The sequence below is a fragment of the Salvelinus sp. IW2-2015 genome, linkage group LG24 (assembly GCF_002910315.2).
Source record: "Salvelinus sp. IW2-2015 linkage group LG24, ASM291031v2, whole genome shotgun sequence".
In the NCBI taxonomy this organism is placed as follows: domain Eukaryota; kingdom Metazoa; phylum Chordata; class Actinopteri; order Salmoniformes; family Salmonidae; genus Salvelinus; species Salvelinus sp. IW2-2015.
In genome coordinates this window covers 8,798,963-8,814,699 of record NC_036864.1, presented here as the reverse complement: position 1 = coordinate 8,814,699, position 15,737 = coordinate 8,798,963, and the positions used below count along the sequence as shown (strand labels likewise).

At 45.8% G+C, this 15,737-nt stretch overlaps 1 protein-coding gene across 1 annotated transcript; it reads right to left on the bottom strand.

The window, feature by feature from the left end:
• Window positions 1–339: 339 nt before the first annotated feature.
• LOC111951433 (neuroepithelial cell-transforming gene 1 protein) lies at window positions 340–7,100 on the bottom strand. Its single transcript, XM_023969515.3, has 8 exons — window positions 6,855–7,100; window positions 3,489–3,773; window positions 2,689–2,751; window positions 2,276–2,449; window positions 1,829–2,086; window positions 1,543–1,713; window positions 1,000–1,186; window positions 340–883 (listed from the first exon to the last, which is right to left on the bottom strand). The coding sequence occupies exons 1-8, from the start codon at window positions 6,945–6,947 to the stop codon at window positions 438–440; spliced, it is 1,677 nt and encodes a 558-aa protein (XP_023825283.1). The 5' UTR covers window positions 6,948–7,100; the 3' UTR covers window positions 340–437.
• Window positions 7,101–15,737: the final 8,637 nt, after the last annotated feature.

The following is a 15,737-nucleotide window of genomic DNA, read 5'->3' as shown; positions in this document are numbered from 1 at the left end:
TGGGAACTCTTCCCTTCTATCCACCTCCCCAAAAAGTGTTAAATAACAACAGCAAAAAGCTAGAAACAGTGTCGTTTTAAACATAGAGCTACAGTAAGTTCAGATTGAAAAAAAAATAGTAAAACTTCAATTTAAAAAATCAAATAGTAAACAGGACTATATGCACGACTTCTATCTAATTACTGAAAGCCAAGCAGGCCTCTCCAGAATACTGAATGGTATGCACTTAGCCCCTTTGTGGACAGAACCAAACAGTGGAGGGATGGAAGGGTAATGTAAATAGCTGCCAATGRGGACAGTAACACAAAACACTGTTGTAATAAACACACAGATGCATAAATAAAAGTCCCACGGGGAGGGAACACCCAGAACCCCCCCTCCTCCTTATGTACAAACATATTGTCCGCTCGCCCAGGAGTCCTTTTTCTCCCCTCTAATTACACCATGGTCTCCTTCCTCTTCCCTAAAGCACAGAGGGAGCGCTTGTCCTTTTTGGTTTTGTGTTTGGGCGACGGGGAGGATAGTGGTGATGAAGAGGAGGATGAGGAGCGGGAGGAGGGAGATGTTGAGGTGGGACTGGGGGTCTCGTCCCCGCATAGCGAACTGGAGGCGGACGTTGCACCTGCAGGCGTCAAAGGGCAGTTCTCGTCGGCCTCTTCCGTGTGGATGACGGAGGAGATTTTGGAGGAGAGCCGCTTGGAGTGGGCGTCGGCTGCCGGGGAGGAAGCGGGCGTGGTGACGGCGGCGTCGGCGGGGTGGTGGACGGAGATGGCGCTGCGCAGGCAGTTGAGCCACTGCTGCTTGTGGAAGACGTCGTTGACCTGCAGCGTGTGGGACTGGCCCCGAGACGGGTCATGGAAACGCACACGGAAGATGTTCTTGGCTGAGGAGATGAACAAGACKTTAGATTAACCATCAGTTTCAGTTACAGGCTTTAACCTCCAGATAGACATGGAAGGTCATAGGGGAGGGGTCATAGGTGAGGGGTCAGGGGCTCACCTTTGTCTGAGTTACTGAATGCTCCTCTGAAGGAGCCACCCATTTTGACGTCTCCATCCTGCAGGTCCTCCAGCACCAGGTCCTGCACCGGGATTGGCTGCCGGTACACCTGGAAACAGTGGTGCTCGTTCCGCGTCACAGGCCGGGTCATCACCAACAGCTCTGTGAACAGGAACACATGCAGCTTCTGGAGGGAGGACAAAAGAAAGGAAGAAAAAATATATATATATATTAAAAATCAGATCATTGCAAAAGTTTTGTTTAATTTCAGGCATAGTTTCTCACATTCTCATCTGCCAACAGATTTTTATTGGTAGAGATTCTCATGTGGTTATGTAATTCATGTGTTATTCGGTTCGTTTTAAATGAAAAAAGGTCCAAGTTTTGGCCCTGATTGCCTTATTTGGGGGTGCAGAGCTCAAGTTTGTGCACGTGAGGGTTAGAAGGAGCCAGGGAAGAATCATTGCTTTAGGTGGATTGGGGTGCGAGTGTGTGTAYTTTAGCATTATAATGTGTGTGTATGCGTGTGTGTTCTAAACTCACTGTTCCGCTCTTGTTGCGTAGCTCGCCGTGACACAACAGACTCTTGCACTGGTCGATGCGCGGGTCTCTTTGCCTGTCGTCCAGATACTCCAGCTTGTCTATGTAGTACTGGCTCTCTGACTCCCCCTTCTTCATGTTGATGTCAGACAACACACCCTGGATGATGGTGATCTGGAGACAAACACACACWGTTATAGTCACAAACTGATAGGATACAATGATATATTTGATGTTTCAGAAAGCTGTATTCATAAGTGTTTGTGTGCGTCTCCCTCTCTCCACTCACCGCTAGCTCCAGGTGGGGAGTGTCAGGGTGCTCGGGCGTCGTGTGTTTGAGGATCTCTTTGAGCAGGAGGGGGTATTTGAACAGGCGGGAGCGGGGGATGTCCAGGAAGCTCCACAGGTCCAGCTTCCTGCTGAAGGGAGACTCCAGGCAGCGCTGCAGGAAGTCCTGCACCCTCCGGTCCTGTTTCTTCTGGTCCAACAGGGCCTTGGCCGCCACCTGGTTACTGCAGTAGTCTCGGTATGCATTCAGCCCTGGCAACTGGTGGGGAGAGAGATGTACCGTTAGCACTTTGGCCATTCACTGCTCGATAAACATACAGATGTCATGTCATAAAGGGGCATCTTTATGACATCTTCAACACGTTGGTCCCTGCTAGATAAACACTTACACAGGTAGAGAAAGATAGAGAGAGGCCAAAATTTTGTGGGCACAGGCCCTGGTACGTACCCAGCTGACAACAATTTGTCCTATCTGTCCCACGGTGCCATCGGGGCCGGTGGCTCTGGCCAGCTGGGCCAGCAGGTCCTCGTGGAGGGGGATGTAGGCATCCAGGTCCCCGAAGATATGGGTCAGCTCCTCCTCCGACATGATACTCAGCTTCAGCATGGGGTCGTGGTACGCCTGGAGGAGAGAGAAAATAGAGCCAAGCAGTCATTCAACAGCTTACGRTTTATTTAGAAAGAGAAGGGGAACCTAAGAAGAGCTCTGGAGGAAAGGTTTTAGTCAGATAGAAATGGAATCATTTCTTTTTATAGCTCATGGGTAATGGTCGGTCATGTTTAGAGGAGAGCTGCCAGCTAGTCAGATTTAATCTGTTTGCCTGATATGTACTCTCGGAGGGTTTGAATTAAAGTACGAACCTTGCGTGCGAGCTGGAGGTCCTCAATCAGGTCCTGTTCTCCGCGAGTCAACTCAAATATGGCCTGAGGACGAAGGAGATGAAAGACATATTTAAAACACCATGGAACAGGAGGTCATGCCAAATTAAAACACTGAGGACATATTAAACAGCATCAAACTAAAAAGGACACCAAATTACTGAGGACATATTAAAGTAAGAGGACAAATCAATGGCAAATTACTGAGGTCAATGAGTTGCCAAATTCTTGGGTCCCTTCTCTCTCAATTACTCTCTCTGTGTTGTTTATGGTTTGAGAGTATTCTGACAGTTGGTTGAGAGGTCTGCCAGGCCAGGGGTACATTAGTGACGTCAGACACCAGCTCTGGAACAGACTGGTGACAGACTGGGCCCTGACCGCTTCTAACCCCACTTAGCTCACTCAGCACAAATACCGAGGGGACTTTCAAAACAAACAAAAAAGTCTGAACTCGTGTATGAGAATCAAAAGAGAAAAACAGAGCAAAAGCAGGGGGCGGGAGAGCAGGAAAAGCACCCAGCCCTCTGGCTTTAATAACTCTGTCCCAGGCTAGGTTGAATACCGTGGCGTCTAGCTTTGTGACCTGGAGCGCACTCAGTCATCTGGAGCACTTTAGCAGGGCCAGCCGAACTAGACATCAGGTATGTGGTTCAGTCTCTCACCTCACACCGTTCTAATCTAATCAAACCATCTATTGTTGCAGCCGAGTTCCCATTCTTTCTCTATTGGGATTTGTGTGAAGAGAGATTTGAGAAGTCTATGGTGACGGTGTTGACTCTCACCTCCTGTCTCTTGATCTCCTTGGTGGAGAAGGTGCCCTTCTGGTGGACGTCTAATGTCTCCGACCACAGCGTGCTGTTGCGTCTCTTGGGCGGCGTGGGCGCCGCCGCCTTACTGCATGGCTTCTGGGGCACGCCYGGCGTCTTGCCACCATTGCCATCGCCCCGGAAGGACATGGACTGGATGGTCTGGCCGAAGCGCCGGACGGCCCCATTCCTCACGGGGGAGATGAAGTTAGCCAGCGAGGTCACCCTGCCGAGAGGACGGACACGCTTGTTGCTGGGTTCCTGGAGAGAAGAGAGAGAGGGGGGAAACACAGATTAGGCCTCAGATTCTCAACTTCCTTTATCATAAACCTCAACCATCAGAACGTCAACTCCTTTAGCAGAAGCCTCACCAGGAAACAGCTAGAAGCTTCCACATTACTGATATGACATTGCCCTGATGATGCCAGCCACGAATCCTTATTGATGACACTCCCTCCAAAAGGGAGGAGGGGTTTGGAGCTGGGGTCAGGCCATAGAGACAGCGGGCAGGAGGAAGCAGCAGCCCCAGCAGCTGTTGCCTCCATCATGTGAGGACTGAGGAGCCCAGGGCAGGCTGGGCGAGCACAAAGACCCCCTTTCAGACTGCAGCCCAGAGGCGCCGACCAGAGAAGGGGTCTGGAGGCATGCCAGGAATGCACGGGACCCCTGCTCTCAGCTGTCCAACACACTCACACTTACTATGTCACACACACACAGACACTACACAACTACTCAGCATTATGGCTTAACTACAGCAAACGGACCGTGAGACTGGGGCTGTTCAGTCACTCAAACATGGGAAGACAAAAGGCCTCATCGTTTAACTCCCGTCTCCCAGAGCTCAGTGAGGTACGAGACAGGACGGTGCTGTGTTTGGACAGCCACAGTAAAACTGATGTGTGACTCTCGACGAAAGACCACCAGTGAGAGACAGAGAGGAACTAACAGGCCTCGTCCTAAACAGGCACTAGAATACTGGAAGTCTCAGTCTTTTTTAGGAGTCACAGGGGGTGGCGTGGGGTTTGTGGGTGCGAGTCGGAACAGGCCCCGGAGCCCTCATCGCGTGAGAGAAGCATCACACCAGGTAATCCCGCTTCACTCCCCTGTACTGAGCGCAACACTCCCCTGCCAATGCACTGGCCTGCTGCAAACAGCAGCAAACATATCAAAGCACTGCAGATCTGAGGGAATGAATTCATAGACTGAGACACCTCTTCAAAAACAACCATAAATATAATGCTCTTAGACATGTTTTGGGAAGAAAAAAAGAAGAAGAAAAAAAGAAGTCTTATGAAATCTATGCTGCATGCTCTATTGGAACCCCCAAGCTCTTAAACTCTCTGAGCCTTCTCCTGACTCAGGATGAATGGGGTTTTGCCTTGGCTCAGCGAAACTGGGGAGCCATTCAGGCTCCTCCTGGCCCCAGAAGCAGACCACAGCTGCAGAACAGATCCACCCCAGAGTCTGGTGTGAAAGCCACTGTGGCTGCAGCCAGCTAGGGTCATGGTCCAAATGTGGTCGGGGTCTTTGACCAGGACCGCCAGACAGTCCAGGAACTTATCTAAACCACTGTATCCCAGAGCCAATAAACCGAGAGGACCAGCACTTGACCACATCCGAACCGCTCTGACGGTGGTCCAGAAATGGTGCAGTCAGAAAGGAATCCCAATCCTAAAGCACAGGCCTGGTTTAAACCTCTCTAGGACTTGGACGTCATTACTGAGTGGAGAGAGGACCATAACAGCCACACTGTGTCCAACTAGTTCTGCTGTAAACCCCATTGGACAATGGAAACAGAGGGGGAATTTGCTTTGAAAATCAGGGGGTCTTCCAATGTAAACTTTGGAAACGTGTGTTGCCCATTGTGCCTTTCCTGTCATTTGGGGACCAGCCCTGGAATAACAAAGGCCACTAGTGCTGTTCTTTGTACACCCACCCAGTGTTACTATCAGCTGGAGAGACAACATGCAGACTGATAGAAACGAGTCCTATTCCAGGCAGTTTGACTACAGGGAACTCCCTGGAATWCTGTCCAGTCTCGCTCCCTTCAGGAAGCCAGACATATCCGGGGTTTGTGCTGCTGGACTGTATCGTTCTGTACCGTCTTTGGAACCCCCCACCACCACCGATTGAGGGACCATGGGCACTCACTCAAATCTTCCCTAATGTCCTAAATTGGCCCCTTTTTATAACAACACCCCTCCCTTCCTCCTCTCCTACCCACAATTATCCTTCTCCCTCGTTATCTCCAACCAGAAAGCCAAAGGCTCATCAACTAAATGTATCCACTTTTTCAGCCAGCCCCCCCAGCCCCCCCTTCCTGTGCCCCTGGCCTCCCTTTGATGTAACCCCACATGTGTTAATCCCTGCTGGTTTGGCTGTCCCTCCCTGCTGCATCTCTCTCTCTCTCTCTCTCTCTCTCTCTCATTACAGCATAGCTGATAGCAAGGCTCTGAGGGAGTGGAACACCACTGTTTACCCTGGACTCCAACAAAAGAGCTCATCAAAGAGTAACTGTGGGGTGACTTAGGTTTCCAAACGCGACTACTCACTTCATTGAAGAGCTCAACTTCTCCTTTCTGATTTACCGACAATGTAACCGCTGGCTTCCCCCTGAAACCCCTTCCGAAATCTAACCACAAAAACCTTGAATGGGGGAAGGAAGGAGACTAGAGAAGTGAGTAAGGCTGCTACTGACCAGTGGCTCTGTGTGAGTCAGAGAAGTAGAGGCACACCTGGGTTCTACCCCCCTCCCTTTAATTGTGTGTGAGGAATGCTCTCAGCCTGCTGTGTGAGCACTCACACCTGAGAGCCGCTTCACTGCACTCCCCCAGGGCTCTGAGAAGGGGGGGAGAAGGGGAAAACATGGTGCTGATCTCGGTATGGCTATTTGTCCCCTGCTGTTATAGTGCTGATGAGGTACTACTCAACCCCCAGGGCTAGGATACATTACCTGTCTGGGCAGAGAGATTCACACAAAAGCCAGCAAAGCTAAAGGGATGGATAGTTTTATGACCTCAACTTCAACCTGTTGAGCAATCTTCTGTCCGATAGAGATATTTGTTCTATGATACTAAAAGTTTGAATTGAACAAGGTTCTGCCAGAGACTAAACACACCACACACACACCTTACTAAGGTGCAGTGTTCAGGTGAGATACGGAGCATGTGACAAATAAAAATTGATAGCAGAGAAAACAGGGCAAGGTGCTGATTCACTCAGATCTGATAAGAGATCAGTGGCTATCGCAGCAGAGAACAAGTTCCTATCCAACTGATACCAAATGACAAAGCCAGCAGAAAGAACATACTAGATCAATCCCTTCTTCTCCCAGTATCTCACCTCTGAGTCTTTGTTGCCTCGGTTCTGACAGTCTATAGCTTGTAGAGTCCGTTTGATAGGCACCAAGCTACCCAGTTCATCGTAAGCCACCATAGCGTTGAGTAAGAAAATCCAACAAGGTTTCTGCTATATCCAGTAAGTCTTCATTAATCCATATGAAAGAGTTTTTATTCTTCTAAATATCTTTGGGAGAGTAGAACAAATTCACTCCACACACTACCGCTCTCTCTTTCTAAACTTTGGTCTGAGGTGGAGTTAGGGAGGAGGTGGTTTAAATACTCCTTGGTAAAGGGAGGAGCAAGCGCTCCAAACCCCTCCCACTGTTTAGGGGGGGTTACTGTTGGAGGAATCAGACTCTTCTTGGAAGTGTGAAGGGCTATGCAGGCAAAGCAGCCCGTTGGCTTTGTTGGTGACACACACATTAAAACAAAAAAAGTGCTGGGAGAATTCCATGTAGTGAGGTCTGTTGTTAAAGTGAATGGAAAAGTTACGCATCATGTGCAGACAGTATTACAAGGCAGTAATCTGCCAGAGACTAAACACACACAAACATACCCTGGTAAGGTACAGTGTTCAGTGGAGATAGCAGAGAGAACAGGGCTAGTTGCTGATTCAGTCACAGATCTGATAAGAGATCTGCTGCTCTCGCATCAGAGAACAAAACCGTCCAACAATTTAGGGCTGCACAATATGGGAAAAGAATCCAATTGCAATTTTTGAACCCAATATTATGATTGCGATTTTACTTCCGATTTAGATCAAAACGCTGTAAGAATCATAGAAATAAAATGAGTATTCCAATTCTATGGTCGGTGTTGTTTGTCATGACAACTAATGAAAAAGACAGGTACAGTAGACGTTGTGAAAGGGAAGGAACCCAAAGTGTTGGTCAGAGTTTCCCTGGAGACCCTTATTACATTCGAATATTATATTCATGGCATAAAAATAGTAATAAAAAAATAAATAAAAAATGCGGCCTCTAACAATATTGCAATTTCGATTAAAATTAGATTCATTGAGCAGCCCTAACTCAGAGAGAAACTTGCTTCGTGTTTTTAAAAGTGTTATAATCTAAACAAATTAGAGAAATGCCTTCGGAGCTCATACTGATGAATCATGTCAAAAAGTAGGCTTAGAGGAATTCTACTTCAGAAAATTAATCATGTAAATTCCTTGATAACAGCAGTTGTACATTTCCACCTATAGAATCTAGTTCAAACACAACCTATAAGTAGTGAACCATCATGTAATCAATATCACACCTCATTGAGTGAGTAATTATGGAGCACTTCTTTGTCTCCTGGCTTTCTGGTGTGAAAGGTGTAAAGTGCACCAGTGTTCGTTGTCTGCTTTAGCTAATGACAGAGAGCCGTTACCAGGCTCTGATCAGCAGGGGATGGGGGCGATCAGTTAGAATATCAATAAGAGGGGAGCACTCACTCATCTCCTTATTATATCACACACAAGACCCTGTGTATTGAGGGCAGAAGTGTAGTGTGTGGGGGTGGATTTAAATTAGGGGTGTTTAGTTCCTTATTACCCAGAATGCTAGTAGATACTATAGACTTCCATTGCGCTAACGCTAATTAGCAACTTCCTTCAAACTGCACACAGACATAAAAATGGTATCCACTAGTTCATCAGACTCTGGGGAAGTAGATAAAGGGCTTCATTGACAAAATCCTAAAGTATCCATTTAAAGGGGGGGGGGGGGGGGTTTTTTATCTGCACCCAGTTTAACAGTAAAAAGAAGTGAGAAACTAAACTCAGGTCATTCTGAAACAGAGTTTTAAAGTAAAAGACAAGCCTGCTACCCTTTTCCTGCAACAAACTCATGTCACAGCCAGACACATTCATGCTCCACTTGAATAAAAGTTAACTGAGACATGATTAGAGATGTGAAAAACACCTGTGGCAAGCCACTAAACCCTGCACATGTTGCTACATACTCATAACTGCTGCGCAAATGGACTGCAGAATCCAAGGTGTTGACTGTGTGATGGACTGGATAATGTGCTGAAACCTTGCTAGTCATTTAGCCACAGTCTGTGTGTGCGTGCGTGTGTGTGTGTGTTGAGCAAACGAATTAGACCAATGTGAAGGCTCAAATTCACCCTCCTGTGTCAATACTAAGGTGTGAAACAGGACATATGCAACTAAGCATGTGTGAGTGTGAGAAAGTGTGTGTGTGTGTGTGTGTGGTGACAGAAGTGAGAAAACACAGATGGGTTATTGTTGCTAAACTACATGAGGACTGGCACCATGGTTGGGAATGTGGTCATCAGGACTGTTTACTCTGAGGTAAAACCGATCATGTTATACAGACCAAGAGGTCTCTGACAGTCTGGCATACATCACTCCACAAGAAGAGTCCACTCCACAAACTAACCCAACTAGTGGCGAGGATTCACACCTCCGGGCAAGGAATCAAATGGTAAATAACAGCCCAGGGGGAAAATCTCACTACATGTTGATTTGGGTGATGACTGGATTACTTGTGAAAAAGAGAGAGCAGTTTGCCAGAAGGGAGGATGGTGTGAATGATTATTCAGATAAGACTGAATAATAATATTTACTAAATGTCTGTTTGCTGGAATATGAACCAGGATACAGACCGTCTGGAGGAGATGGACTATAAAACACACCACTGCCCCAGTGTACATTTTCAGTGCAGAAAGTCATGATTGATTGTATGCGAATGTCTCGAATGTCTGTGTATACAGGAAAATAGTCTTTCTTTCGTGCGATCATCCAGACACAGGGAAGACAACGCGGTGCATCTCAGTGTTAGTCACGCCGTGTGGTGATACCGGAGGATGAGCCACCCCTCTGTCTGGGCCATCACCCGTGGGTGGCCCGTGAACGCAACAAACACAAAATCACTCAACCAGCCGGGCCCAAACGCCCAGTCAGCTCTAATAAAAGGTCTGACAAACAAATGTGTATTCACACACACTTACTTAATACTACCCTCTCACACTTTACTATCCTCCCCACACACAGAGAGTCAGGGAGGAGTGAGTCACCTCAGCCATAGCGTTAGCCTCTATTCTTCTGCGGTACCTCCCTGCCAGGAACAAACAGAGCTCTGGGGCTTACAGTTCGGACTGAACTGAACATGCCCTCCACATCAGCATTACAGGAAAAGGCTAGTGTTTAATTAGAGCTCTGGGGAAGGCATACCAGCCAACACTTTCCAAGGGGACTAATTCACTCAACAAGTGGTGGAGCCATTGCCCCCTGGTGGTGGGAGTTTGGTGCAGGAGTTCAGGTACAATAGATGGAATGAATCTGATATTAGTGGATTATTCCTCCCGATATACATGTGGTCTGTGAGTCCTTATTTGAGCAGGCAGGAAGAGAATAGGCATACGGGTGTTCATATACTATAATGAATCACGGCTTTAGTGTGATCATATCAAGCCCAGGCACTGCCAGATTGAGTGGGCCAAGAGAAAGAGAAACAAACAAAAATAGTTTCGTTTCTGATACACCAACTCATGTATTGCCCCATTTCTTACTATTTGGAATTTTCTTCCTTTGTTCTCTCTCCATTCTTCCCCACCTCTACCTGTTTCCCAATTTCCTGTGGTCTTCATTTCTCTCTGTCCCTCATTCCTCTGCCTTACCACCAATCAACCTATAACAACTAAAGTGGTCTGTCTCTTCAGCAGCTATTGGAGGGGCGATGAGGACAGGGCTTCTTATCCAGCAGTGCCCCACTAAAACCATCACAGAGCAGCCATCAAACACAATACCAGCGATAGACTTCACACCAGACAAACATCCCCAGGTTACTCAATAGTTTACTTAAGTGAGTTTTACTCAGTGCACACAACCAGGGCTTCTATGGGTTGCTACCAAACAGTGTGGAGGTAACCAAGAACCACAGGTTTGTCATGACACTGATCAATGCCACATTCATAGAGAACACACACACACACACACACACCCACACACCCCAAGCAAACATGCAGAAGAGAAAAAAAAGGGGTGGTCAAAAAAGCTTGGAAAGTTACAACTTGTGGCTTCAGGTTTTTCAAGGAACCCTGATTCCAGACAGGACTGGCAATACTCAATACAAGTGTGCAGCATTTACAGCAAACACCTTCTAGTCAGGTACTCAACCCCCTGAACTGTTTTTATTGTGGCAACATTTTGGTTCTCTGGGCGAGCGTGCAGGTGGCAGGTCAAACCTGGAAGGGTGAGGAGGAGGGGGGCAGAGAACTATAGAACAATAGAAGTAGCCTATTGTTCATAGGTTGTTTACCTGCCTCAACCCCCTCCACCTGGGCCAAAGAGCCAGACAGCAAAAGGGGGGGTTGAAGGTGGATTTGGCGACATGTGCAGGGGATGGGAGCAGATCTGGTGCAACAGGTTTGCGAATAGGCCGAGCCTGCGAATCCGTAGCTAACCGCCCCGTCCCCGCCTATATCCCTTCTCCCCCAGAGCTGAAGATCCAAATCACGTTCTGCGCATGTGGGGCGGATTTACGCACACATTTTTGTGGTACCCTCCCTGCACATTTCTCACTTTCGCTCGGGAATAATAATTCTTCAAGTTTTACCGGTGAAACATCCATGCAGCGTCTGCATGCCAACTATTGGATCTCAATCAGTTTCATGAGGAGAAACATCTAGCTCTTCTGGAGTTACACAGCGCTGTTCTGAAGTAGCCTACAGTGTGGTTTACAATTATGGACAGTGGGCAGATTTGAGTGTAGACTAGGGGGAACTACAATGTACTGACATCTAGCTCTTCTGGAGTTACACAGCGTTGTTCTGAAGTAGCCTACAGTGTGGTTTACAATTATGGACAGTGGGCAGATTTGAGTGTAGAAAGGTTATCAAACTGTAGCGTGCCTGTGTTTAGTTTCAATCAAAGCACATATTTAGCCTATTGGAGCACGTTGTTAAGGTCTGGCCACATGAGAGAAAAAGGCAACAAGTCACACAATCACCCTGAAATCTCATAAGAAATTAGGTGGTGTTTGTTTTACAGGAAAACTATAAWACGCTATTATACTCAGTTATGTAGAATACCATCATGATGTGATCTTGTATGCAGACATTGATTCAGCTTTGATCTAACTTCATTAAACGAGGACCATTCGCCAGAGTAGACTGTTCACCTAGCAGCCGAATGAGTTCATTTGACATTTGAGTCATTTAGCAGACGCTCTTATCCAGAGCGACTTACAGCAGCAATTAGGGTTAAGTGCCTTTGCTCAAGGACACAACGGCAGATTTTTCTAATCAGATGAATAATAGTACCCTGTTCAATTTGTCACAAACCTCTATGACAGGCCACATTTCTAGTAAACACATACTTTATGACAGAGGAGTGGTTCAGTGAATCAATCCTCTCTCCATTCTTGCCCAACTTCGACCTTATGAAATATCACTTGGCAAGTTTATTGAAATTAGTCTGTTCTTCCCTAGCGGAGCCTAATCTTGTTTTGATCGTGTTTAGTTTGAGTCAGTGAGTGGTTTGACCTCAGTTAGTCATACACTACAAGAGCCTTTAACCTTTGCTTAAATCACTGCACTGCAAATGTTTCTCAAAATGTAAAAGTGGCGCCAAACATAAAATGTCTATGTGTTTTGGACACCCTGGGTTTCTCCTACTGGAGCATCTGCATCTGGGGTTGCACCGCTGCTGTCTCTCATTCTGAATGGTTAAGTTAAGAGTTAAGGGCTGGGATAGAGTTCAAACAAAAACAACTCAACAGTTAAAAAGGTGCAATGTGCAGAAATCGCACCGCCATTTGCTGGTTGCTAAAATTCTAATAGTTTGCCTAATTTCAGTGACAAAACAAGCAATTTAGCATAAACTGAAATTAAACTAACTATTTGAATTTTAGAAACCAGGAAATGGTGGAGCGATTTCTGCATATTGCACCTTTAACCGTATAGTGTAGAGAATCATTGTACCATTTAAACCGCTGTGAAATATATTTTCAATAACCGAAAAGATTGTATTTTCACCTGTTTGAAGTTGGTGTACAAAACCGAAAGTAAAAGACAAAAACAAAACTTAAGAACAAGAAGCATAGAAATAGAACAGATCTACTACTTCTTAGACTTGCTTTCAATGAGAATGACAGATCTAGAACTAACAAGGTTAAGGATAGGGTTAAAACAAACACATGTAAAACGACTGTTTAGCACTGGGTGGCTAACGCTCATCCACCATCTCCGTCCACAATGCCATAGCAGGATTCTGAAGGCATCTCCAGACGGCCTCGGGACATGGATGGACGTCCAAGTGAATCTGGCTGCTAGATCTCAGTACACAGCATGGCTATTCTGTACTGAAGCATGGATGTACCTTGTGTTACAATAACTCTGTTGGTGAAGTGGTCATTCTGACAGTTTGACAACTCCTTGTGTTGACAAATCACCAGTAACACAGTGGAAAAATAAGACTTTCACACCACTGAATGACGGACAGGATTTCGTCTGTATCCACACTTCCATTCTACTATAGCCCATCCCATCATAATACCTTGTGATGGGATCATAATACCAGTCACTGATTTCAGGTGACTGAAATCAGTTCAACCATGAAAGTGGAGGCTCAGGCAAAGATCATGGAATGAATGAAGCAACAACAGAGACAAGGCAAGGCATACTCTGCACCATGGGGCACTCTGTTCACAACGTTGATGTCAGCAAACCGCTCGCCCCCACACACACACACACAACGCCATAAGGCCGTTTGGACTTACTGCCATATTATCTAAATTACATTGGAGTCAGCTTAGGGTAGAGAAATGAACATTCAATTCACTGGCAACAGCTCTGGTGGACATTCCTGCAGTCAGTATGCCAATTGCACACTCCCTCAAAACTTGAGCCATCTGTGGCATTATGTTGTGACACAAAACTGCACATTTTAGAGTGGCCTTTTATTGTCTCCAGCACAAGGTGCACCTGTGTAATATCATGCTGTTTAATCAGCTTCTTGATATGCCACACCTGTCAGGTGGATGGATTATCTTGGCAAAGGAGAAATGCTCACTAACAGGGATGTAAACAAACTTGAGCGCAAAATTTGAGAAAAATGCACTTTTGTGCATATGGAACATTTCTGGGATATTTTATTTCAGCTCATTAAACATGGGACCAACACTTTACACGTTGCGTTTATATTTTTGTTCAGTGTCATTTTATGCAATTCTATTCATTTTGCCACGGGGAGGAGAGAAATGTTAGCATTTTTTAATATCATATCCGAGTGAGACTGACTAACAAAATCAATGGGGGCCCCCTGGTCGTAATTCCTCAATGATAACAAGTTTAGATAGCTGACCGCTAATCTAAAAAACTATTAGCCGACATGAGCTAATTGACTGACTATCAGTGATTGACATTAGAGAAACTGCTGATACACAACCACATTTTGAAATTGCACCTTGTGTATTCGAGTATTTTAACTCTAGAAAGTAAGTCGAGACCCCGACAGAGTTCCCTGGTACAGACCAATACATAGACCAGCTTACAAACCACCTCAAAAATGTCAAAAACCCAATGCTACAGGACAATAACAAGTCTTTGTATATAGAGACTACCAGTAAAATGGCTCAAATCTGATTGAGCATAATGATGTAGGGTTGTTTATAAATTGTGATGGGCAAATCTCTTTAATGCACTACTATCAACAGTCTCATCAGGTCACCCTCAGCTTTCGAGTCATTTCAGACCCAAACATTTTACTGAAGAAATATGAAGCGATCAAAAAAACAAGATTAGGCTCCGCTGGGTAGGAAAGGACTAATGTCCTCCATGTTGTCATCAAAAGTAAAAGTGTTCACTAGAAATGTGGCCTGTCATAGTGGTTTGTGAGAAATTTAACAGGGTACTATTAATCATCTGATTACTCAGAATGCATCTGAGCTCCTGTGCGGCTTTCCTTTACCAAGTGTTCTACTCCGCTAGCCAGCACCTCACCTAAACAGCTGTGCGTTTCTTTCGCCTCCAGATTGAGTGTGATAATGAAGCCTCTGTGGAAACAGAGGATTACCAAAAGGGGGATTATTGAGAAAATCATCCCAAGTTGGAATACTGGTGACAAGCCTGAGTGTGTGAGTCAAACACACAGACAACAATATAGACCCATATTATGAGGACGTTTTCCAACCAACGAGTCCTGATTGTCAATTTACTAAAAATAAGAATCTTAGTAACTACAGTAGATTTGGTGATGGAATTCCCCAAACATGAGTTGATGAGTGTTGTGGTGGTTGCTATAAACAAACATGGTCCTTATCTGGATGGTTTTCAGTGATATGCTCAAGTATCACAAACAAACAGGACAGGGCTAGACTTTGGATAGGCTATAGACCTAGCTTCTTCAGACCTCAGCCAAAGATATACAGAGGTCAGGAAACTGTCCTCCATGTTGGCACCAAATGACCCATTGCAATAACATTCTAAGTATAGAATGCAATTTCCCGTACATTCATGAATGTCAGCAACTCTTGGGGACAACAACAGTTTACAGAACTGTGTGCATCACTTTGACAAACTGATCTAGGATCAGTAATGCTGGTTCAGGGCATCTATATTGTGAACTCAGATCAGTGTTATGGGCCGATTCATTGTGTGTTTTACCTTGAAGTCAAAGCTGCACAGGCTGACTGCATCAGACTCATCCTTCTCTCCGCACTTCCGCTTCTGGGGACAGATGGAAATGAGATTATGTTATTATTCAATTTAGACAGATAAACTTACCCATATCTATTATATTCACACACAGGTAGACACACCAATACTCCCACAGATACTCTTTAGACAGATAGCTACACACACTCATGAGTCTCTCCAATTCACACAAAACAACTACATCTAGTCTGGACTCCTGCTGTTCTCTGATGTTAGA